The sequence below is a fragment of the Ambystoma mexicanum genome, chromosome 3p (genome assembly GCF_040938575.1).
Source record: "Ambystoma mexicanum isolate Mex_15411 chromosome 3p, UKY_AmexF1_1, whole genome shotgun sequence".
Classification (NCBI taxonomy): Eukaryota; Metazoa; Chordata; class Amphibia; order Caudata; family Ambystomatidae; genus Ambystoma; species Ambystoma mexicanum.
This window is the reverse complement of record NC_090925.1, coordinates 1,048,869,401-1,048,895,011: the sequence shown is the minus strand read 5'-3', so window position 1 is coordinate 1,048,895,011 and position 25,611 is coordinate 1,048,869,401. Positions and strand designations below refer to the sequence as shown.

Here is a 25,611-nt window from a genome sequence, read left to right as displayed (position 1 = left end):
CTGCACCCCCCTTTTTGTTGAGGTAGTGCATGGCTACCGTGTTGTCCATCAGGATCAGGACATTCTTCCCTCGCACAGTCGGCAGAAAAGCCGTCAGGGCTAGCCGGACGGCCTTCAGCTCCAACAGATTGATATGGAGTCTGGACTCCGACGGAGACCAACGACCGCTGACTGTCAACTCGTTGGCATGAGCTCCCCATCCAGTGAGGGATGTGTCCGTCACGATCGTCACCTCCGGCCAGGGTAGCCAAAATGGAGCCCCCTTCATCAGATTGTCTTCGACAGCCCACCACAGAAGGTCCTGGGCGACCGAGGACGGCACCTGAACAGGGTCCGACATCCTGCCGGAGGACTGAGACCACTGGAGCTTGAGTGCCCATTGCAAAGATCTCATCCGCAATCTGGCCTCTGGCACCAGAAGAATGCAGGATGCCATGAGGCCAAGAAATCTCAAGAACTCGAACGCTGGGAGACTCTGGGCAAGCTGAAACTTGTGCACCATCTGCTGAATGTGATGAGCCCGCACCTGGGGAGGAAAACACTGCCCCAGGGACGTGTCGAGCACTGCTCCGATGTACTGGAGCCTCTGAGGTGGTGTCAAATGTGACTTCTTTAAGTTGAGGGAGAAGCCCAGCTTGTGGAGGGAGTGGCAGGTGACTGACACATGATCCAGGACTTGCTCGGGAGAGCACGCCCTGATCAACCAATCGTCCAGGTAGGGGTAGACTTGAATCCCCCCTTTCCTGAGGTGCGCTGCCACCACTACCATGAGCTTGGTGAAGACCCTCGGGGTGGAGGTCAATCCGAATGGCAGGACCCGAAACTGAAAGCGCGAGTCACTAACCGCGAACATCAGGTACTTCCTGTGCTTTGGATGTATCGGCTTATGAAAATAAGCGTCTTTGAGGTCGAGAGACACCAACCAGTCCTGAAGTTGAAGGGCCTGGAGGACTTGAGAGAGAGTAACCATCTTTAACTTGTCCTTCCTGAGGAGTTTGTTCAAACCGCGCAAGTCCATGATGGGTCTCAATCCCCAGTCTTTCTTGGAAATCAAAAAATAAGGGGAATACCATCCCTTGTTCCTCTCTGCTACAGGCACCAGTTCTATGGCTCCTTTCTCCAGCAGGGATTGAATTTCCAGCGCAAGGAGCGGATCCAGACTCTTCAAAGAGAGATTCCCCTGCGGATTGTCTCGAGGCCTCTGCCGGAAAGGAAGACAGTAGCCGTGGGTTATGATCTCCAGAACCCACACATCTGAAGTAATGGCGCGCCACTCTGCAAGATGCTGCACCAGCTTTCCCCCAACCGGTGAACCATGGGACATGGCCTCAATGACTGAGCTGAAGCGGCTGCAGCCTTGGCACCTCGAGTACCTTGTTTTCCACCTCTGGCACTCCTACGGTGGCCCCTTTGACTGGCAGCTCCTCCCGCTTTACCAAAGGAAGAGTAATAATGAAAGGAACCTCCCCTCCATTGCTGTCCCCTAGGACTAAAAGGCAGAGGTTGGCGAACTGCAGCGCCCAACGACTTTGCTGCAGCTTTAGAGGTCTGCAACCTCTCAAGGCTCTCGTCAGCCTTGCTGCCAAAAAGATGTTCCCCGTCAAAGGGCATGTTGAGGAGCCGGGCCTGCACATCACGCAAACCTGCGTATCACGGTGCTCGCCGCCATGGACCGGCTGACGCAATCTGCCATGTCCAAACCCGACTGAACGGCCTCACACATGGCATCCTTGCCATCCTGAACCATGGCAAGGAAACCATCCCGTTCGTCCCCTTCGGCAATATGTTCAGCCGCTAAGGAAACAGTTCCACAGAGGGTGCGTGAAACGTGACAAGGCACAAACTGAGTTGGCTGCCTGAAGCGCCATACCCCCTGAAGAAAACACTTTCTTCACCCAGCCGTCAAACCGCTTGTCGTCCCCATCAGCAGGGATGGTAGGATACGACGTCTGCTTTGCCGGGGCCGTAGCCGCCTGCACCACCAAACTCTCCGGAGTGGGGTGCCTGGTCAAGTAGCAGGGGTCGCTACTGGCTGGGCGGTATTTTCGCGGCAAATACTTGCCCACTGCCGGGAGACTTTCCGGAGCAGTCCAAGCCGCCACCGCCACCCTCCTCTGTAGAGCCATATGGAACGGCAGTACTGGGTCAGTTGGTGGACCTTGGCCGAGGATATCCGTAAGGTCATCCTGAAGAAAATCCCCTGAGAGAGGGGCAGACCATCCCAAGTACTCAGTGACCCTGGACATAAGGCGCTGGTACGAGGAGTCGGCATGAGTGTCTGGCTCAGGCCTACAAAACTCCACCTCCAGAGAGGTGTCCAGCCCACTGGCATCGTGCAGGGACTGCCGCAGGTCCTCAATTTGGCTATGGCCCGAGAGAATCTCGTCCGGCACCGTATCCGGAACCATGCCATTATCAGAGCCCTCATCCACCTCTGAAATAAACTCAAGCTGGCGATAAGAAGGCACAGAACGTGGAACAAAGCCATGCTTGACCTTTGCCAGAGCATTTCTAGGTGGTTCCACTGAGCCCTGGGGGAACCCCCGTCGAAACAGCCTCGAAAGGCGTCGAAGGAATCGGCAGCGACGACAGCATCGATGGCGTCAACGGAGTCCTCGAGGCCTGAGCCCTGAGCGTGTCCCTTGACAGCCTGGGCGCCGATGGCGTCGACTTCTTCGGAGGCGGGGCCTCGAAAGAGTCCGTCGACGACCTTGGCGCCACCAGCGTCGACGTCTTCCTCGAAGACACCACAGGTGCACACGGTCTCGAGCGCGTCGAGGACCGGGACCTGGAACGGGCATGACAAGAAAGATTCCCCTTGTCCGAGCGGGACCTCTCCGCGCAAATCGTGCCGACCACCCGAGCCCGAAGGTGTGCGAGCGGTGTCCCTCGACCGATCACGACCGACCCCAATCAGAGGCGCGGACGGACCAGTGCCCTGCGATTCGAGAATCGCCAACATTTTCTTCCCGAAGGAAGCCCATTCCTCCGGCGTCGCCTGCTTGGTGGGGTAAGCGACCCGCCGACGGGCGGAGTCCTCGGATGAGGACGGGGAAGGCGACCGATGACGGCACTTCTGGGAGTGCTTCGAAGAGGCAGAAGAGTGGCGGGACCGACTCCGGGACCGAGACCCACTGGACTTCTGACGACGACGCGGAGAGTCGCCCCTCGAATCATCAATCCAAAGCCCCGCAGACCTCAACTTCCGTGGCTTGGACATCTTACCTACCGATAACTTCTTCTTGCGCTCCCGCAAGGCATTGGACGTGAGCGACTGGCAGTCGACAGTCATCCGTGTCATGGCCTCCCCAAGGCACCAGAGGCAGGCATTGTGCGAGTCCATATCCGACATCTTGGACCAACAGTCCCGGCACTTCTTAAAGCCCAGACGCGGTGTGGAAGACGAGGTAGACATCTTCACGAAGAAAGTACTTTACAATACGAACAGGTTCGAAGAACTGAGAAAGAACAGAAACTCCAAGAGTCGAGGCATGCCGAGATCTCCGATGCGAACACGTTTGAAAAAAAAACGGAATTGAGGCTACGGGCGTCCTACGTCCTACTTATAACATCCAGTGACGTCAGCCGTCGGAGGAGGTCCTCGAGGGTGGCGTATCCACATCAACACAGGATGCAGACGCCGAAGATTTTCCGAAGCAGCACAGCAGTGGTGATTACATGTCATAGATATGGAATACGTCGGAGGACCCAATCCCCTCGAAATAGTCTTTCTACACATGCCATCCTCCATGGTCTCAACCTTTCAGAGTCGTTCTTCCTACATTCAGATGCATCTTGAACGGGACTTGGGGCTGTTTTGTTCCAAGGTACTGTCAAATCGGAGAACAGCGTTTTTGATCAGCCGTAAAATACTCCCAAGACTCGCTACCATTGAAAAGGAATGTTAAGCGGTCAAATGAGCCTTGGAATCCCAATGCTATTATCTCTTGGGGTGACACTTCACGTTGGTGACGGATAAGGTCCCTTTTGTCTGGGTTGGCACAGCATAAGGATTCCAATCATCCGGTCCTGCACTGGTTCGTGTCCCTTCAACTCTTCTCCTTTACTCTTGTCCACCACCCCAGAAGCTGCCTATCTCATGCCGATTATATGTCCAGATCCTTCCCTCTTGCCGAACGAAGAGGATATTTGATGGACCGTCAGCCACACAAAGGCAGCCATCAGCACCTTACATCCGGAGGGGCAAGGCATCTCAGCAGGCTGCAGCAACACAAAGACCATGATTGACAGACTGACTCAATCACCTGAAGAGGCAGACATCCGTCACCAACATTAGTTGTGCCAAGTCGGACAAACCTGATCTTTTGAATTGATTGGACAGAAGCTCAGTACCATAAGCGACTTGGCTTTAAGATCCTCATCCTTGAAAAAGTGAAATAACCAGAGCATCATCCTTGAAGCTTAGTAGCTCTTAAACAGGCTGATGACATGCCACTTGATGCAATATAATACAGACACCAGAATGGTCATCAAGAGCAGCTTGGAAATATTCAATACAGGAAGGACATGGCATGGGGGTCAGCACACAGGTCCATGGTATTCTCAATCAAGCCCTTTTAGAATCTATGGTTGAAGTCTGAGGACAGCATCCCCATTGGCCTGCTGCAAGTGCAGATGGCAAATCTGCTACTCTGGTTTTAGAATGAGGCCCAAGAATTGTTCCTCAATCAAGGTGGGAAGCAGATGAGGCTTGCTTTACTACAGATGGCCAATGCCATCCATCACATGACTCCGCCTTTGAGTGTATACAGAAAGACACATTCTCTTATTGAAGGGCCCTGTATCAGGGGGTTGAGTAACTAAATTTGAATTGTTTATTTGTAAAGCGCTTGTACACAAGTCAAGTGCTTCACTGCCACAGTCAAATTGGACCCAAATTGTGAAGTGTGTGTGTGTTCGTGTGTGTTCGTGTGTGTTCGTGTTCAATTTCGATTCTAAGTCAGGAATGCCCTGGCAGATTGAACTAAAAGCCATTTGAGTAGACTCACAAGGAGGAGAAAGGGCTTGAGCCAGTGGAGGAATCCCTGACGCAGTAGGCGATGCAGTAACCTTCAGGGCACCTACCAATGGAAGCACATGAGAGGTGGGGGGATAGGGGGACGGGCTGTGTCAATATTTGACTGAACGCCAATACCAGCCAATCAGTTCAGTATAAGTGTATAGAATGAGCTGGAGATGAGGTATGCAGGGTTCACGCTTTTAATTGGAGGGTAGTACACAGAAGTGAAACACGGCTGGGGAGGGGCATACTAATGTGGCACTATACTGGGCCCCTAATTGACGCCTCCCAAAAAAGTAACTAAAGCACAAGCAGGAGTGGTAGCTCCTGGAGCGCGGGATCCAAAACACTTTCAGCGGAATGGTCAACAATGTGAACAGACCTACAGCAGAGGTTGTATTCGGTTATGGGCTAGGTGCTGTGGACCTGGTGGTAGGTCCCTAGACTGAGGCACCCCTGCAGCATCCTTTCAGCTAGCCATCTTTTAAATTGCACATCTGGGTGTGGGGGGGTAGGGAGGGTGGGTGGAGCTCAGCAATTGCTTGATCACAAAGCCTCACTGCACCCTGAAAAATGAACAGAGAATGGCATACAAGGAAGCCTCAAAGAAAGCCCTGAATTTAGGCAGTGTATCATTCATGGAGTGTACCATGGTATTCACTCAAATTAGGCGATTTTATAAAGCGAAGCTCCGCTTCAGAGTTCCCTTCAACAATATGGACAGGACCACTCTTGTGCAAAGTGCTGTTAGTGCATAAAGGTCAGTGGTGCATAGGACCTATTCACTGGGAGGGTTGAAGAAGAAAGGAGAGGTTATTCACCTTTGGCTTGTTCCTCACAAAGGCACAAAAATGCACTGAAAGAAAGTGGGTTGTATGTGGCATAACAATGCCAGAAATGGCCTGGACCAAACAAAGTAGGGCGTGGACCAATAAAATGCCTGAAATCCAACCAGTGGTAGGTCAGAAGAAGGAGACTGACTAGTTTGTCATTTTCAAACAGATGATTAAACAAGAAAAAAGGCCTACTTATCCCTACTCTATGGGTTTCCCAAGCTAAATAGTGTGCTAGTCATCGTCCAAAAAGAATATGTATGTCCTCCAACTCAAAACCAACCTGTTCTGGCGCCAACACTAAGAAAACAAAAGAAAAAACTGAGAATTACTTCCTTTTCCTGGGTAGGCTTTTCAGTCCTAATGAACTATTTTCAAATAGCTCCTGGCTATTTCTTTGACCAGTTCCCCTAGTTCTACTCTGGGGCTTCACCAGGATTTCGGCATCCCTTTTCTCTCAACAGTGAACTTCCTATCCGTTCAATATTTGGGTTGTTGACCCGTTGGGCTCGGGTTTCTGGCACTGTCTTTTTAAAGTTCGTATTAAACAACACTTTGATGGGACAAGGAGAGGAACCCTCTCCTTGTCCTTGCTTCTGTATCTTCCTGTGGTTACTTATTCTGTTAAAAGCAAAATAGTTTCTCAGCTTTGTCCGGGTTTGTTACTCTAACTTCCTCTGTAAGATTGGGGTGGTATTCCAAACCACCTTTATCTGTTGGTTCTGGCTTGATTTATAACCTTTGATAGGCTTCAGGGTCTCCCTTTCCCTCAAGGATATTCTCTATTAACGTCTCTTGTCCATTCACTGGGATGAGTAGGTTGCATGCCTGGTTTCTTCTCACTCTTGTGAATCCTGCTCTTTCCACTGCGAAGAGTAGATAGAGTACCATAGTTATTTTCTCTGGTGAATATTTATAGGTTTACTTGGAGGAGTAGGCTGTGTCCTGTTGATAATCTCACACTTGCAAATATTTGTAGCGTCACTGAGACGAGTCCGATGAGCGTCTCTCTTCCTTGTACCCCTCCCTAGTCCTCCCGCCTCTCCAGTTACTTCTGTATCCACAGTCTTGAGGCCACAAGTGCTCCTCCACAGTCCGATCGACTCTCGAGTCGAAAACGTCTTCAGAGTTCTCACTGCTTCTTGGTTCTACTGTGTGGTGCTGCTGGGTCACTGCGGTAACAGTATCAGTGTTATTGGACTGACCAGTCCATCTTTTCCAGGTCAAGCCACTGTCTCTTCACTCCGTTTCCTTGGGGCTCCAGTCCACTGCACGGCACAGTCGTCTGCTTCTTCTGGGCCTCTGGAGTACAGCTACTTGTGAGCTCCTCAGCAGTTCCCAGCCTTCCCCAGGTTCGAACATCCTGGGCTTCACACATTTTGCTTAGTTCTTCCATTTTTATATGCAAGTTATGGGTCCTCCCCAGGGAACCTTACTTTCTCTGTTGTATGAGCAATCTCTCCTGCTCGCCCATTCTTCTTCATCACAGTCTGAGTGTTCGTCAAACATGGAGCGATCATTACTCGCTTACCTCTTCTTTGTCACAGTATGTGTGATACACTTCTTCTCAATTTGGATGTTGGGGCTAACATTACAATAACAAACATTAGCTTGATACAACGGGTTGCTCCAAGTGTGCATGGTATTGGTGGTGTACAAGAGAGGTTATTAGTGAGTTCCTTGACGGAGTGGGAGCCCTTATCCTCAATAGGGGAGCCTCTCAATGCGAGGTCCTGCTTACCAACACCACTAGTGGGAATATTGCATAGCAGGCTCACCTCCCTAGACTCACAAGGAAGTGAGAAGGAGAAGGGACAGTACCCCACGATTTGTGCCAAACTATGAGGCATAAGCAGGGTTCCATGACAAATGGGAGCAAGACAAATGTGAGATCCATGACTTGTGCAAGTATTCAATTCTGTTGGTGCAGAAAAAGGAGCTTTTTGGTGTAGCCATCGTCCAGGTAAAGTTGGGGCACAGCTGGGTATATGAGGCAGTGCAAGTATTCTCTCCTTCGCTTTCAGAAAAGAAAAAAAAAAAGGATGTCCTATGCAATAGGCTCGGGTCCTATTGCAGAAGGGTGGCTAGCTCAGAAGTATGAAGGAAAGAGAAAGTATTTTAGGAGCAAGGTATTTGTACTGGCCCTCAATGTTGTCCAACTAAGGAGCAGCGAGTACTTCCACAGCGGGTGATGGGGCATTATACTGGAAATGGTCTAGAATGGACTCCCTGAAAGTCTCCATGACAGCCATCAGGGTGGTCTTGAAAGGAAAAAGCTGCGCTCATTTTTTTCAGACCAAAATGTGTCCCCTTGTTAGGTACACTCCAAGCCCAATGTTGGTAACTGATCGGGCTACCTTAAAAAGTCTAATGAGTGTTAGTGTCTAGAAGTATTACTTTGTTTTCCTTTTCCTGACCTGCATTGCTTTTGAAAGGGGCAGTGGAGGTAACATCTTGCATCAGAGCTTGGAGGGTTGAACTGATGCCACCCAAACCCTAGAGTGTCCCCAACAGCACCGCTATTTTGAAAAGGATCATTTTCTGCTCACTACGGTGGGAACTTGAGTGCATGAACTGGAGGCATCCTGTGTCATGACCCATACCCAACCACTAAACAGCACCAATGCGGATTCACCATCTGCCGCTTGAAACCTTTTTTTTTTAATGCCTCAACATTGCAGTCTTTGGGGAGACTGTAATGATTCAATACACATATGGTGAAAATTGCCTAGAGCAATGGACCTGTGAGAAACCTGAAGGTGTCTCCCCCGCTAGTCCCAGGGGATCAGTCATCCAGGTGGCCAGGACACAGCCTTTGCTTTTCGATCCAGTTGCTGGGGGTGGACCAGTGCGGGAGGATCACCTGGATGAGGGGTCTTCAGGTAGTGGGAGACCGGATGGTGAGAAGTGGTATCGCCTTCTCTTTTAAATCTCTTCCCCATCCTACCAGGTAGGATACTTAGGAACTCAGCCCCCCCCTAGCTTTCTCGACACAAACACTTTCTCATTGACAGCTCACTGTGAGAGAAAACAGACTAATACCTGACCAGTATACCAGACATGTCCCAACATAATGGTCAGGCAGAGTCAGGCAATTACTGATTACACACACCTGACTTCCATCACACTTCCCCACACGGATAAAAGGCGGAGCATGAAAGCACACTGAGCAAGGCAAAGCACACAAGGAAGCAACCGTTGCAAGAGGGCAGTTTAATACAAGGACAAAGACGGCAAGACCAGAGAGGGTTGCAAGGAGCGAAGTGCCCCTGACCTTTTCAGAGAAAAAACGTTATTTCACAAGCGAATAAGAAAACTAAGACCTACAATTAAAGCTGAAGAAACCTGCATTGTGTGTCAGAGGTACCCAGGGCTCTCCCGCGTCGATAGTCAAGGCGGGGAGGAGGGTTTGCCTCCATGGTACTGTTCTTGGCTCCTACAACAAAGCAGCACCAGTAAAGTCAGCAAAGCCGGTGAGCTGGGTGACAGACCGGTCTGCAAGCAGCAACATTGTATGGAGAAATCTGAAGAGAACAGTGTGTGAACCGTATGTGATGAGCAACGCAAATATAATTGATCGATCAATGGAGTGACTGAACATTTGAAGCCAAGACAGATACTGTATACAGAGTGGTCCGGCGCCACGTGGGTGCTCATTCCAAGGTCTCTGTTGGGTACCCAACGTAGAGGTGGCAAATGTAAAAAGGAATTGTGAAATCGAAGTGGTCCTGCAACAGGTCAATCTAAACCCTCTGCACATTTGAAAGTCTTCCATAGTTAATAGAAACTGAAATTGGCTGAGCCCGGCTTAGGGAGACTGATTGTGTAAGAGGAAGGATCTGAGCCCGGTGAGGGGAATCCGGGGTGAACTGAGTTTCCCGAGAAAGAATATTCTTTGAATCTTGGAAAAGGGGATCTGGACCCGGCTCGAGGAATCCACGGTGAAGAGTGAATCACCGGAATTGGGTACTTTTAAGAGGAAAGGAACTTTGTTTTTGTACATCAGGCCCTCTGAATCAAGAGACTTCACAAGTAGAGTGACTTGGACAAAGAAGGCCCTGATGCTGGAAATGAACTTTACCCTTGTGCCGAACAAGCCAGAGTGTACTATGCTCGAGTGAACCACCTTGTCCGGTGCTGAAAACTTGGGGAAGGGAAGTCAACGGCCTGAACATCCTGACATATAATTTTGCGAATAGTTCTTCCTTTTTCATAAACACTACCCCACACTATTTGTATTTAAAGGTAAGGATTGGCAATCTGTTTTTTAGTATAGGCCCTTTTATTTTGACGAGACTCCACTAGGACGGCATTATTATTTGTTGGTCGTAGCTTGCTCCCATCTGTAGATTTAGAATTAAAATAGGCGTTCATCACACCCTTGTTGAAGTTCAATAAACACTTGAACTGTGGTCACTTGTGCCCGTCTTACTGGTGATACCATGCCTTCCTTACAGACCACACACAAACATCACATCCAGTGGCACCAATGGCTTCATGGCAGCTGAGCTGTAGCTTTGCTTCAAAGGGAGCAATTTCAAAAGATGAGGAATCTGTGGTAGGAAGGAATTATTTAGAAGAGATGGTAATGTGCATGCAAAGATGGGGGGTGGGAAGAAAAGTATGTTAAAGCAGTGAATGGGAAAAGGGGGTTGAGCAAAGACCGCTGGGGTGGGGAGCGGGGCAGGAAGGGGTAACTTGAGAAAGAATAAGAGGAAAACTGGTTTAAACAGCTTTTACTCTCCAGCATGCACCGGCCTTCGCTCACATAGTTACAAAACTGAATTGCCCCTTATGACGGATACACACATAAATGGACACATGTCCAATTGCAAAGCCTGCCCATACCTTGTTAGCCACAGTGTACTGGTATGAGTACATCTGCTTTCCCTTGATGTTTTCGTAGACTGTAGGAACGATCTTGAGGATGTAATCATGAGAGGCTAATGCTGGTGAGAAACAAAGACAAGGACAGAAAATGATCAGCAAACTCGGCTAACTGTACAACTAGAGAGCAAGCAATTACTACCATTCTAGCAACACTATTCTCTTAATGGGCCACCCAAAGCTCTTGGGTGCACAATGCCAGCGACAATACACCACTAGATAACCAAGTAATCGAACATACGATACCATTAATTCAGTATCATCTGTTCTAGGACACTATCCATACTATGCTAAAATTCCATCCTGTAAAGAAAACTTCATTCCTTGACGCCAAGCCCATGGTAGTAGATATCATTTGTTTGTACTTGGTTTCATTTCTCGTCCCATCTCTGCCTCCCGTCTGTGCATATTAGTTGGCACCTTTATCTTCCTGGCTTTTAATCAGAGGGTTCCTCATCTCTCCATAAGAAACCACTACAACAGTTTCTTACTATTTATTTCAATCTTAGGTCACAGACCATTAAATACTGCAATCATCCATCGTATGCGTCACACTGAAACTGCATTTTGATTTGTGAAACCTGGGGCTGTGGAGGGGGTGTGTGTGTGGGGGGGGGGAGAGGGGGGGACGGTTATAGGCGGTTCCTGGAAATCTTATCTAGAATCAGACAATGCTACATTATCACTGTATAAACCACTCTCACCATTCCATTGCTGGAGAAGGACAAACATATGCAGTTTTACAACAAAATCCAGGCTTTGCAGATTGGGGATTTAAGCAGATTTCTAAAATTCCCCAAAGAGACAGTGTCCAATACAGCCTGTGTTTTCTGCCTGGCACTTTGGTGGCCATGTATTCCCTTGTAGTTCTGCTCTAGAACTGAAAAGCAACCAAGAAAAGTCCCCTATGAGATAAGACATGCACAGACCATTGGTAAGTATGAATAAAACCACACAGGATTGGGAAAGCATTTTGTAAACCATGCACGTTTGCAAGAAAAAAACACATGTATGCTGAATGAACAAGTAGTAAGATGCACCTAAACTGCATCCTTGTGTTTGGGTAAGTGAATGCTGTATCCAAGCGTGCCATGCACCGGAACAAAGATGCCCAAGTCATTGCGCTCCTATCCACTTTGCCAAGTTTAACATGTATACTTTGTAAGAGGACAGTCTCCAATAAAAAAAGTGGTCTGCAACGGTCTTATGCGTTTGGAGTCTAGCCGAATGTCAAACAGATTACAATAGACATGTGTTTGTTAATTTATATAGCGCACAAAACCGGTAGGTATCTGGGCGCATTACAAGTTAGTTTCACTTTTCAGTTGCACATATAGTTGGTTACAGACATTATATACAGGCTTCAGTTTTCATTTTGCACAAAAATATTTACAGTCATTAAATACAAAAATCCTAAAGGGAGCAGGCAATATAGTAAATACGTAATCATCTGTAACGCTCACCTGATTCCCGCAGAGGCGCCGGTCTTGACTGGGTGAATGCCGTATCTTCAAAGGTGATGTGTAACACACGGTTGGCTCTTTGGGCTGGACCTCTGTGCACTGTATGTCTGACTCGAAGAGTAAGATGTCTGCAGATAGAAAATATGGGATTAATGAACTGGGGTTATTGGGTGCCTCTCTCCTCCTCCCTTTCTCTTCTCCTGTAGAACCCCAAAGGTTAACGCCCTCACCTTAGGTAAGTGAACGCCGAGCTCTCCATCTGCCTCGGGGCAGGGTGCCGTAACCAGTTTCTTCACTGGATAAGGGTGCAGGCCTCTTGACCTCAGAGGACTGCTGTCCGTCGTTAACTGCACGAACGGTAAGTTCTGGGCACTTCAAATGTCTTAAAAGTCTTTTGTAATGATCTCTTGTTTTGCAGGGTTCCGGCGATGGCGGATGGCGGGCTGATGAGTTGAGGATCGAACCCGCGTGAGGAATAGAAGCGCCTGGAAGCACGTAAGTAAGCGCTTGTAGCCTGCTTCACGATGCGCACCAACTGTCCCTTTTATTTTGCAGGTGCAAGTTCGGAGCTTTAGAGAAGCTGAAGGGTGCTGGAATACCCACTGGATTCGGCGTGGGAAGGAGTAATGGCACGTGAGTAATAAAGTTGCCCAATGTCTTTAAACGCACCTTTTGTCTTTCAGATGCGGGATGCAGCGCCGAAGGCCTCCGGAGCGTGCGAAGAGCTGGTAAGCTTTTGTCTTTCAGATGCCGGAATGCAGTGCGAAGACCTCCGGAGCATGCGAAGAGTAGGTAAGCCTTTGTCTTTCAGATGCCGGAATGCAGCGCGAGGCGTTGGTGACAGCCGATGGACCAGGTAAGAGATGCACTGCCACTGAAGACCGTAGTGCTAACCTGTTCTTTCTTTGTCTTTATAGGTGCTGCTGAAGACTGGATTCCAGGCTGGTAAGCCTTTGTTCCCTTAGGCCCAGGATCAGAAGCAGAAGACACGATGAGCGTTCTGCTGCAGAGAATGCAGAATAACGCAAAGCAAGATTCATCCATCGGGTGTGGTTTAAATAGCCTCCTGTAGTGCTTAGGTGTCTCCTTCCACAGCCTCGCCTAGGTGAGAAAAGAGTTCCTGCTTTCCAGAAGAGTTCCAGTGTTCTGAACCTAGGGAGTGGCTCCTGCCCCACCCAACAGGAAAAGTAGTCCCAAACAGAAAAGGATCAGGGGCTCAACTGGCAGGTAAGTAAGCAGCATGGTCTGCTGCAGGTAAGTCCACCCAAGCATTATGAGCCCGGCTCTTCCAGCGCTGGGACTGGGCATCTTTATGAGCCTGGTGCCACTGGCGCCAGGACAGGGTCCAAAAGGTCCCAATTGGGACTGGCTGGCACTCGGAACCGGGGTTATCGGTCTGCTTCCAAGGGAGTCTGGCAAGTCCTGATCTTTTGGAAGCAGAGATCATGACAGCACCCCCCCTCAAGGCCCCTCCCAAACCGGGCTTCTCCGGGGTTTGGGCTTGTTAGGAAATGTTCGATGAAATTTTTTGATTAGACGAGGGGCGTGGACATATTCTGCAGGTTCCCAGGATCTTTCTTGGGGACCGTAGCCTTTCCAGTCAATCAGGTAAAATAGTTTAGATTTGGAGATCTTGGAATCCAGGATGCTTTTGACTTCAAACTCGAGTTCTCCATCAACTAGAATAGGTTTTGGAGATTTAGTTAGTCGGGTTTGAGGTTGCACGGGTTTTAATAGAGAGACGTGGAAGACCGGATGTATCTTCATGTGAGGGGGCAAGTCCAACTTGACCGCTGGATTTACTATGGTAGTGATGGAATAGGGACCAAGGTATCTTGGGTTGAATGTGCGTGGTCCTTTTAGAGGTAGATATTTGGTGGATAACCAGACTTGATCTCCTACTTGATATTGGGGGGGCTTCCTTCCGATGTTGGTCTGCTCCTTTCTTGTATTGTTCTTTAGCCCTTTGTAGGTGAGAAACGGCTTCCTTAAAGGCTTGAGTGATTGTAGAATGCAGGTGGTCTATTGCTGGTGTTCCAAGATCTTGGAGTGGATCCAACTCCGAGGTTCGAGGGTGACTACCGTATAAAAGAAAAAACGGGGTCTTCCCAGTTCCCGAGTGGACAGAGTTATTGTAGGCATATTCGGCTATCCAAAGGATATCTTTCCAAGTTTTTTCAGTTTGTTGTAGCATGCAGCGCAAATACTGTTCCAGAGTTTGATTGGTCCTCTCGGTTTGTCCGTCGGTTTGAGGGTGGTGGCTGGTCGAAAGTCTCACATCAATTTGAGCCGACCGACAGCAACTTCGCCAAAAATGAGAAATAAATTGACTACCTCGATCCGAAATGAGAACTGAAGGAAAACCGTGCAGTCGGACGATGTTTTCGAGAAATTCTCGGGCCAGAGTTGCTGGTAAGCCTTTGAGTGGAATGAAATGCGCCATCTTGGAGAATAGGTCCACAATTACTAGGATCGTATTGTATCCGGAGCATGGAGGTAGATCGGTGATGAAGTCCATAGAAAGCGTATGCCAAGGGCGAGGTGGGATGTCAATAGGGCGTAAGAGGCCGGCTGGTTTTTCCTTTTGACTCTTGTTTTGGGCGCATACTCCACAGGACATTATAAAGTCTCTGATATCTTTTTTCCAAGACGGCCACCAGAAGTAGCGATTGATCTTTTCCGAGGTCTTGGTCATACCGGGATGTCCTTCCATTAAAGAATCGTGATAACAAGAGATTACCTTTTTCTGTAAATCTGTGCTGGGCAGGTATAACCGTTCTTGGAAATATAATAGGTTGTCCTTCACCGTAAAGTCCTTTCCCTGCAGATGCCAATTTTGTATGTCTGCTGGAGTTACCAGTAGCCTGGCTTTATCCTTAACTTCCTCTATGGATTGTGTGGCGATTACACCTAGAATTCTTTGTTCGGGAATGATAGGTACAGGTTTAGGATTGATCAAATGTTCTTCCACTCCCATCGGAGAAAGGGCATCAGCTTTACCGTTTTTTGTACCAGGTCGATAGGTAATTATGAAGTCAAACTCGGCAAAGAATAGTGCCCAACGGAGTTGCCTAGAGGATTGAGCTTTTGCGGTTTTCAAATATTGCAGGTTTCGGTGATCTGTAATCACAGTAACGGTGTGTCGGGCCCCCAGAAGATAATGCCGCCAAGCCTTAAAGGCGGACTTGATAGCTAGAAGTTCCTTATCAGTAATAGTGTAATTGATTTCAGGAGGCGAGAATTTGCGGGACCAAAATGCCACGGGATGCAACTGATTGGTTACTGGGTCCTTTTGTGATAGAACTGCCCCCATGGCAAGGCTCGAAGCATCAGTTTCAACGATGTAGGGGAGTTCTGGGCGAGGATGTTTTAAGATCGGTGCAGAGATAAATCTAGTCTTCAAATTCTGGAAAGCTTGTTCCGCCTCGGTAGACCATTCAAAACGTTTGTTTTTCTTTAACAAGGCGGTGATGGGCTGGACTATTCGAGAGAATTCGGGGATAAACCTGCGGTAAAAGTTAGCGAAGCCTAACATGCTTTGAACACCTTTTATGGAGGATGGCGATGGCCATTTGAGGATTGCATCGACCTTCTTTGAATCCATACGCACTCCGCTAGGTGATAATATGAATCCCAAGAATTCAACTTCAGTCATGTTGAAAACACATTTTTCCAACTTAGCGAAAAGTTTGTGTTGACGCAATCTCTCGAGGACCATTTTCACGTGTTTCCGATGTTCAGTTTCCGATGAAGAATAAACGAGGATGTCGTCAATGTAAACAACAACACACACATCTATGAGCTCTCTGAGGACATCGTTCATAAAATATTGAAAGGCGGCCGGGGCATTGCAAAGTCCGAAGGGCATGACCTGATATTCAAATAGCCCATACTTGGTGCGGAAGGCCGTCGTCCATTCATCGCCCTCTTTTACTCGTACCAAGTGGTAGGCTCCTCTAAGATCCAGCTTTGTATATATGCATGCTTTTCTGACTTGGTCCAGGAGTTCAGGGATCAAAGGTAACGGATATCCATTCTTAACGGTGATCTGGTTCAGGGCGCGATAATCTATACAAGTTCTAAGGTCCCCTTCTTTTTTTGGAACGAAGAACAAAGCTGAGGAAGCAGGGGACTTGGAAGGACGAATAAACCCATTCGCTAGGTATTGATCCAGGTATTGTCGGAGGTGAAGATTCTCAGGCTCGGTGAGGGCATAAATTCTACTACAAGGAGGAGTAGATCCAGGTATCAGGTCTATCTGGCAGTCATAAGACCTATGAGGAGGTAGAGAGTTAGCCTGATCCTTCCGGAAAACATCTTGGAATTCTATGTATTCAGGAGGTAACTGGGGAGCCTCTGAGGAAATTGCTGCCAGTGCAACACCAGGTCGAGGGTGACACGTAGAGACACATTCTGGAAACTGAACCGTTCTTGCTCGCCAATCGATCTGAGGATTGTGCTTCTCTAACCAAGGAATTCCTAGAATAATCTGGAACTGAGGGGCCTTGATCACATCGAACACGATCTTCTCATGGTGTCCATCTTGACTTACTAGCGTCACTTCTTGGGTGGTATGCGTTACTGGTCCGGAGGCTATCTCCGTACCATCCACCGTAGTAATGACGTCCTTTACAGCCTTTGGACAAAGAGTCAGATTCATCCTCAAAACCATTTCATGATCCACATAATTGCCGATTGCACCGCTGTCGACGTAAGCTTCAATCGCATGTAATCGATCCGGATGTTCAGGGCTAATGAGGACCATAGGTATCACGAAATGCGAGGTCACGGAACTGGTTTTAACGCTCGGCAAGAGGACCTCTATTCTTGTCGGGCGAGGTCGTTTCCCTGCTCAGAGTTCGTGACCCTGGTAACTGCAGCTCCTACTGCCTTCTTGGCTGGTTTCTCGGGACAGTCTCGAAGAAAGTGCCCCGAGTTTCCGCAATAGAGGCATAATTGCAGCCGTTTTCTCCTTTCCCGCTCCTTTTGTGTTAGTGGTCCTTTCAGGCCCCCTATTTGCATGGGTTCCCCGGAGTCTACTCCTTTGGTAGGAGTTGGTGGTTTGGAAAATACTCGAGCATCAAACTTGGAACGATCGGCCTTCCTGTTCTGCAGTCTGTGGTCAATTTGAACGACTAAGTCAATATAGTCCGAACAGTCTTGCGGGGGATTCACTACTTGGGCTAACACATCTTTGAGCTCTCCACGTAGACCTCTATATAACAGCGTAATCCTTTTGTCCTCAGGCCATCAAGTTTCCACTATCAGTCTGTTGAAAGACGCAATATAAGCCAAAAGGTCTTGATTACCCTGTCGCAATGAAAGGAGCTCATTGTCCAAGGCCTGCCCCTGTGAATGTCTTGCAAACAGTTTTTCCATACTGAGCTGAAAAGCTTGAAAATCATGGAGAACCGGATCATCTTGATTAACTAGAGGGATCGACCAGTCTGCCGCATTGCCACTAAGGTACGAAAGCACGAAAGCTACCTTAGCTTGATCAGTTGGAAAGGCTGCTGGCCGGCATAAGAAGTGCAACCGGCACTGATTAATAAATACTGCAAACCTCTTTGGGTCACCAGAAAATCGTTCGGGCGGAGCCAGAGGTACATTCCCAGGTAGGTTGAGCTGCACTGGGTTCGTAGAAGATGTTGAAGGAAGATTTGTCCCTGATGCGGGTAACGGAGTTTGTCCGGCTTGTGACTGTAGCAATTGTCTAGCGAGATCGTCTGTTCGCTCTTTGGAAATAATCAGTTCCCTTCTTAGAGCATTCGTTTCCTGACGGGCTGCATGCACTTCTGCTCTTAGTTCCCCAAGTAACTGGGCTAGCTGGTCGGTATCCGAGGTTTCCATAGCGCCTGGGTGGGAGTTTTGCGGTCGGCTTTGCGTTCTGTAACGCTCACCTGATTCCCGCAGAGGCGCCGGTCTTGACTGGGTGAATGCCGTATCTTCAAAGGTGATGTGTAACACACGGTTGGCTCTTTGGGCTGGACCTCTGTGCACTGTATGTCTGACTCGAAGAGTAAGATGTCTGCAGATAGAAAATATGGGATTAATGAACTGGGGTTATTGGGTGCCTCTCTCCTCCTCCCTTTCTCTTCTCCTGTAGAACCCCAAAGGTTAACGCCCTCACCTTAGGTAAGTGAACGCCGAGCTCTCCATCTGCCTCGGGGCAGGGTGCCGTAACCAGTTTCTTCACTGGATAAGGGTGCAGGCCTCTTGACTTCAGAGGACTGCTGTCCGTCGTTAACTGCACGAACGGTAAGTTCTGGGCACTTCAAATGTCTTAAAAGTCTTTTGTAATGATATCTCTTGTTTTGCAGGGTTCCGGCGATGGCGGATGGCGGGCTGATGAGAGTTGAGGATCGAACCCGCGTGAGGAATAGAAGCGCCTGGAAGCACGTAAGTAAGCGCTTGTAGCCTGCTTCACGATGCGCACTAACAGTCCCTTTTATTTTGCAGGTGTAAGTTCAGAGCTTTGGAGAAGCTGAAGGGTGCTGGAATACCCACTGGATTCGGCGTGGGAAGGAGTAATGGCACGTGAGTAATAAAGTTGCCCAATGTCTTTAAACGCACCTTCTTTTGTCTTTCAGATGCGGGATGCAGCGCCGAAGGCCTCCGGAGCGTGCGAAGAGCTGGTAAGCTTTTGTCTTTCAGATGCCGGAATGCAGTGCGAAGACCTCCGGAGCATGCAAAGAGTAGGTAAGCCTTTGTCTTTCAGATGCCGGAATGCAGCGCGAGGCGTTGGTGACAGCCGATGGACCAGGTAAGAGATTCGCTGCCACTGAAGACCGTAGTGCTAACCTGTTCTTTCTTTGTCTTTACAGGTGCTGCTGAAGACTGGATTCCAGGCTGGTAAGCCCTTGTTCCCTTAGGCCCAGGATCAGAAGCAGAAGACACGATGAGCGTTCTGCTGCAGAGGGTGCAGAATAACGCAAAGCAAGATTCATCCATCGGGTGTGGTTTAAAAAGCCTCCTGTAGTGCTTAGGTGTCTCCTTCCACAGCCTCGCCTAGGTGAGAAAAGAGTTCCTGCTTTCCAGAAGAGTTCCAGTGTTCTGAACCTAGGGAGTGGCTCCTGCCCCACCCAACAGGAAAAGTAGTCCCAAACAGAAGAGGATCAGGGGCTCAACTGGCAGGTAAGTAAGCAGCATGGTCTGCTGCAGGTAAGTCCACCCAAGCATTATGAGCCCGGCGCTTCCAGCGCTGGGACTGGGCATCTTTATGAGCCTGGTGCCACTGGCGCCAGGACAGGGTCCAAAAGGTCCCAATTGGGACTGGCTGGCACTCGGAACCGGGGTTATGGGTCTGCTTCCAAGGGAGTCGGGCAAGTCCTGATCTTTTGGAAGCAGAGATCATGACATCATCTTCCATCAGAACAGAAATTTACATAGCAAGATACAAAGTTGTGGGGTGATAGGGCAGCCATGAGTGTCCAACAGCATATCAGGAGTTCTTAGTGAGGAGCCAAGTTTTGGTGTTTTTCCTAAAACTGGGGAATGATTGGTCTGTTCTCAGAGAAGAGGGAAGAGTGTTCCATAATTGGGCGGCCATAACAGGAAATCTGCTACCTCCTGCTTTTTTCAGGTTAAATCTAGGGACTATAAGGCAGGAAGAATTGGCTGTCCTTGTTTGGCGTGTTGAAGTTATTTACACAATTTTTTCCATTAAATAAAGAGGGGCAGAGTTATTTAGACATTTGTGGGTGAGGGAGAGCATTTTAAACGGAATTCTGTCCTTGATTGAGAGACAGTTATTCTGGCTAGCTTCCGAGATATGTTGTCTACTGGGTATACTTAGGGCCGTTCTAAGTGCGTTATTTTGAAGTATTTGAAATTTGTTGATGAACTATTTGCTCGCACTTAAGTAGAGGGCATTACAATAATCAAGTTTGGATAAAATTAAGGCTCTTGGCAAAGTGATGCAACTTTCAGAGTCTGTATCAGTTTACAAGTATAAGCTGTTGCTGAGGCAGTAGCATTAACTTGTTTGCCTAGGCTGAGAGCAGAGTCTAGGTCGAAACCTAAGGTTTTTACCTCCTTTGCCACTTTAATGTCAATACTGTCAATGTTGAAGGTTGAGTATTTGTTGCTTAGTTTGTTAATGTTGGCCGGTGCGCCTAAGATCAGGAGCTCCATCTTATCATTCAGGCATAGGCTGTGAGAGGCCATCCATGGCTGAATGATTAGATAGATTCTGTTCACTAAGGCCAGGTCGGTATCATAGTCTCCTGTAAGTGGGATGAGGATCTGGGTGTCATCTGCATAATTTGTGTAGGTTACACCCAGATGGTCAAGGTCATCAAACAGAGGTTTAGTGAAGACATTATACATAGTAGGTACTCCACATGTCATAGGTGTCGAATCTGCTGAGGCTAAAGGTGAGAACACTCTCTTTGACCTGTTATTAAGAAATGATGATTGAATCCATGCTGTGGCTTCCTGGGAGAAGTGGGCCGCTGTGGACAAATGTTTGCATAGCACTTTGTGATCCACCAAATCGAAAGCGGCTGTTAAGTCTAATAAGAGTAGGAGGGCAAGTTTCTGGTTGTCTTTGATTTCATCGATTTGGGTCTTCAAATCTATCAGAGCCGTTTGTGCCATGTTGTGGTCCAAAACCGGATTCCGAAGGCCTAAGAAATTTTGGTCTCCAAATAGGCTTGTATCTGGAAGTAGGCCGCCTTGTCTATTAGCTTAAGCAAAAACGGGACGATGGTAATCGGTCTGTAGTTAGTGGGGTCCAAGGAAGTATTTTTTTAATTTATTTTTTTAAAGAGTGGCAAGACCCAAGCGTCCTTCAGGTTGGTAGGGACGTTACACGTTAGAACAAAGGCATTCATTAGTTTGGTGATGAAAGGAGCCAGATCTCTGGCCACTTCTTAGATATTCTGGGCTGGGCAGATATCTCCCTGGCATCTAGATGGTTTGAGCGAGGCAATGATGATATTTTCCACCTCTTGGGTAGTGACTTGTGCAAACTTGAAGCGCTGAAGGGGTTTCAGGTTTTGATCTAGCACTCTTTGAAGTGTTCCTCTTTTGGGAAGGTTCAACTTTCTTTCAGAAATAGTTTTTTGGAGGAGGGAGATTTTGTTGGACAGTGCATTCTGGATGTTGGTGCACCATACTTTATCTTTTGTGCAAGTGTCCACAGGGGCGATAGGGGCTTCCATTTCTCCAAGGATTGTAAGGAGTTCCTTGGTACTGGACCTAGCTTTATTGATCCTGTCATTGTAGGTCTCTTGTTTAGTTAGTTAGTTTTTCGGCTTTGTATTTAGCTGAGATTTTCAGCAAATTACATTTGTTATCCTTAGTAGGGAGATTCTTCCATTGGACTTCCATTTTCCTTTTTTCTGCCCGGAGGGCTTTTAGTTGAGGTGTAAACCAAGAATTCAAGTGGGCTCTTGGTTTACCTTAGCGCATTTTGAGCGAGTCAATAATATGCAAGGCTTGTGGAGTTATATAGATCCATTAGAGTAGCTGGGTCAGACATTGCCGGCACAGGGTTTAAGATGGGCAGATGTGGCATTAACCAGTCTACTGTAATGTTCAGTTCATTTCTGGTGAGGAGTGGAGGAGATTAGTCTTGATTGGTGGTATGCTTGCTTGTATGGTAAAGGACATTAAGTAGAGGTCTGTCGCCGTCTGAGGTGATCGTTGTCTCGCAATTGAGATCGGCCACCCAGTCTAGGATTAAAGTGAAGTTTAGGTGTATGAAAGTACTCTTCCCTCGCTCACGTGACAGAAAAAGGAAAGTGCTAGAACCCACACTCTAAAATCTCATCCTCTCATTACATACCATGTACAGGCACGACTGGTTGCACCATGTTTCTACTTCTAAATTGCAGTCAGATGACCATGTCCACCTTTCTCTACCAGTGTTTGCACATTTTGTAGTGCTAGTTGTGAAGGCATCATGAAGCAAGACACAGACAACAGATTCAAAGTTCAAATAAAATGGTTTATTGACTTAAATGTCAGGATGGTTAAAGGCCTAACTTGCCCTATGCTTGGTGGGATTTCCCTACCTAAAGAAACTAAGGATGGTATGAGTCAGGAAGTTCAACTTAAAGGTCTGTGTTCAAAATCTATACTTGCCCACACAACTAAAGTTAACAATGTGGAGGGATTGTCAGTAACAAAAGAAAGTGTTCCAAATAAGGTTCTGAGCTTCTTCCAGCTCTGAGCGTACCATCCAGCTCCCCTTCCCCAAGTCCACATAAGTTCCACAAAAGTCTCAAAGGAATCTTGGGGTTCCCAAGAAGCCAAAAGTTCTAAAACGAGATCTCGGGACTCCCTTTTCCCAGAGAAAACCACACAGTTCCCAAAAATGAGCCTCAGGATTCTCCTCTCCAAGACACCAACTTGCACTTCAAATCAGTCTCTTAATGTTCAAAACCAGTTCCAGGTCAAATTTATACCTCCTGATAGTTCATGCAGATTACTTTCTTCTGCCTTACTTTAGCAATCTTTCAGGCACTTGCAATTACTTTTCTGAATACTTCTTTGGCTTTCACGGATAGGTTACACCCGGACTAGGCGCAGTTTCACACCACTCTGCAATGTTCCATTCTTGGTTTATATGGCATGTCAGATTACCTCTTAATATTGCAACATATAATATTCTTTTTTCACACCAACTTGTCATTTGCACATTGGTTTATTCAAAGCTTTCATATGCTAACCAAAAGCTTTCCTTCTGTTCGGTAGCCAATAGTCTCCAGTTCTTGTTCGCCCACACTTGGCAGTAATCAACTTTGACCATTTACTTTGGTTCACCATGTCTTGCACCTTAATTCTTGTTCATTCAGTATTCCATTTCCACCATTTAACAACCCCAGGAGCGCCATTGGGTCGAGTGATCCCATTTCCCCACTCACCGGCGTCTCGTGGGGGCAGATGTGACCTCCTGCTCGGCTCTGCGTACACTTCATTGCTTGTGGAGCCCTGCTCGCAGTCGCTTTTATCTCTGTGTGGGTCGCTGGCAGTTCTACCCGTGACCTGGATGCTGCACGTGACTTACAATGACTGGCTCTCTCTCTGGCACGCAGCTCCTGATGCAGGAACTGACCTGCAAGGCTCCCAATACTGTGGCCTCCACATAGGCCCAGCGCCACAGTTTCAGTTCTTGCGCGTGTCCTGGTTTCCCCGACAGGACCACCCTTGGCTGCCTCTTATTTCGCAGGATTTCTTTGTGCTCTCGCCGGCTCCACCTTTTATACACCTGGAACTGTTTAACAGGTCACAGGTGTGAGTCTTTAGGCGCAATTGCCCGACCACCATTCGAGCAGCATTCTGGACATGCCTGACCCTTAGACCAGTCTATGGGCCTCTTCCTCGTCTCACTGCTAGCATGGTGAAAGGACCTGTTAATGTACATTACTCCTAGTGGCCTCTTCTTCGTCCCTGTACTATAGTGAAGTGAATGAGAGGAATTGAGGGGAAGCTGCTAAAACAAGCGGATGCCTGTCTTTTAGGGTTTGAACACAGTTAGTCCAACTGTCTAACACATCTGAAACCATGCATTTTGGAGTAATCACATGGTTAAAAATTAAATCAGAGAAAGTTAGAGAGCAGGATATTAAACAGCTGGGGGTCGGGTGAAATACATATGTAACCACCTTTGAGATTCTCCAAGACGAATGTGCACAAATCTGGAAAAAAACATTTAGGCATTGATAATATTCTGAGGTGAATTAAACCAAGGGATGAGAAAATGTCCTTATGCAGTGGAACCCCCTTCTATTTCAACAAATCCTATGAAAGCTTGGTGAAATGTGTTCTAATCACAAGAATCTGATGCAATACCCCAGAACTATACATACTATTTGGATTTGAAATGTGACTCAAATGTTGAGTTTTGGTTGGTCTTTCAAAATATAGTTGAACACATTTTTCATTTTGGTCTCAACTTGTTCACAATGCAACAACAAACACCAGTTTGATCTGCACTGGAGAAATGAACAAAAATGTGTTAGAACTACTAAGGGCATAATAGATTTAAAACCTAGTAAACCTCTGGCCCCACATTTATGAACAAATGCATGTAATTAAGCAACAGCAGACCGTCAAGGATTTCTCAGTGGCAGTTGCTTGCTATCTGGATTCTGCTGGGCTTTGATCAGCTGCAAGGGGTCTTTTAACCTAATAAGCATGGTCAATGGAAGGAAAGCTATACGTACCAAGTGGAAACTTGAGTACAGTGAAGTTTAAAGATAGAACTGGTAGAGGCGAATAAACAGATTGAAGTGGCTACTATTCAAGCAAGATGATGTGCTCCAAGCATTCCAAGCATTGAATAAGGTACTAGTTGGAGTACCCGGCTTTGCCTGTATCCTGATCAAGTGGTGTCTCACGTGGTGTGGAAGATGTTGCTCTTGTCCACATCTCAAGTCTTGCTTCGGTTTGCTCTGGTATCTCATTTACCCTGGAGAAATGTGCTCTTGTTCTCTGGACGGCAAGTCGTGCTGCTGTTTGTTGCCTTTCAGAAGCTCTTGATGTTCATTTTCGCTTCGCATCAGATGGAGCTTTTCCAAGTGATGTTAGTTTTTTGTGCGACATGTTTCAGTCACTCAATGCCTCGAGCAGATTTGAGAAAACTGCAACCTTGCCATTTCCCATATTTGGAGTGGCGTGATATTACATCTTTTTTAAATATATTTTTTATTCCCTTTAAAAATGCTTTAACACTTTCGAACACATTGAACATTTTGCTTCAGACACTTTTCCAAATTTGGCCGCCTAGTACCTACTGTAGTGAATTGGGGGGAGCATCAGTAAATGAGGGTGTCTAGGGAGTGAATTTCTTGCAGCCAAACAGACTACAAACTTGCCCAGACAAATGAGGAATCCACGCAAAATTTGGTAGCAGTGGGTTCAAGAGTGTGGATTTGTATAGCCGGACAAACACACATGCATACATTCAGCTTTATATATAAAGATTGTTAGTGTTCTTGGACCATGAATGTTGACAAATGTCATCTTTTTCAGTATTGTTCCAAACGGATCATCATGTTTACAGTATGATGTCTCATTTGCTCCCAACATCCAATTCACTCCACCCCTCACCCATATTTATTTTTTATACTTCGTGTATTTGGTTATAATACAAACTTTAAAACATGATATTCATACATGACATTAAAATATTATATAAAAATACACTAACAGTTTCTCAATACAGTTAAAATCACGACCATGAAACCATGCTCCTACAAATAGATAATGCACAAACCAAAATGTATTTATTGTGCATTTTTAAGGCGCTTATACATCAAGAAATTGTGTTTCAAAGAACCCACAAGGCTAAGGAGAGGGAACAAAACAAGACAATGGAATAAAATAATGATGAGCAAAAGGCAGAGGCGGTTCGACTAGGCCTTGTGAACATTCAGAATGTGCAAGTGGGGGGTGGAGA

At 47.3% G+C, this 25,611-nt stretch overlaps 1 protein-coding gene across 1 annotated transcript in view; it reads right to left on the bottom strand.

Annotated features, from left to right (window-relative positions):
- ERGIC1 (endoplasmic reticulum-golgi intermediate compartment 1) overlaps positions 1–25,611 on the bottom strand; it is a 556,793-nt gene that overhangs the window by 40,710 nt on the left and 490,472 nt on the right. Inside the window, exon 8 of the mRNA XM_069652409.1 lies at positions 10,702–10,802. Coding sequence (XP_069508510.1) covers positions 10,702–10,802 — 101 coding nt within the window. The remainder of the gene's footprint in view (positions 1–10,701; positions 10,803–25,611) is intronic.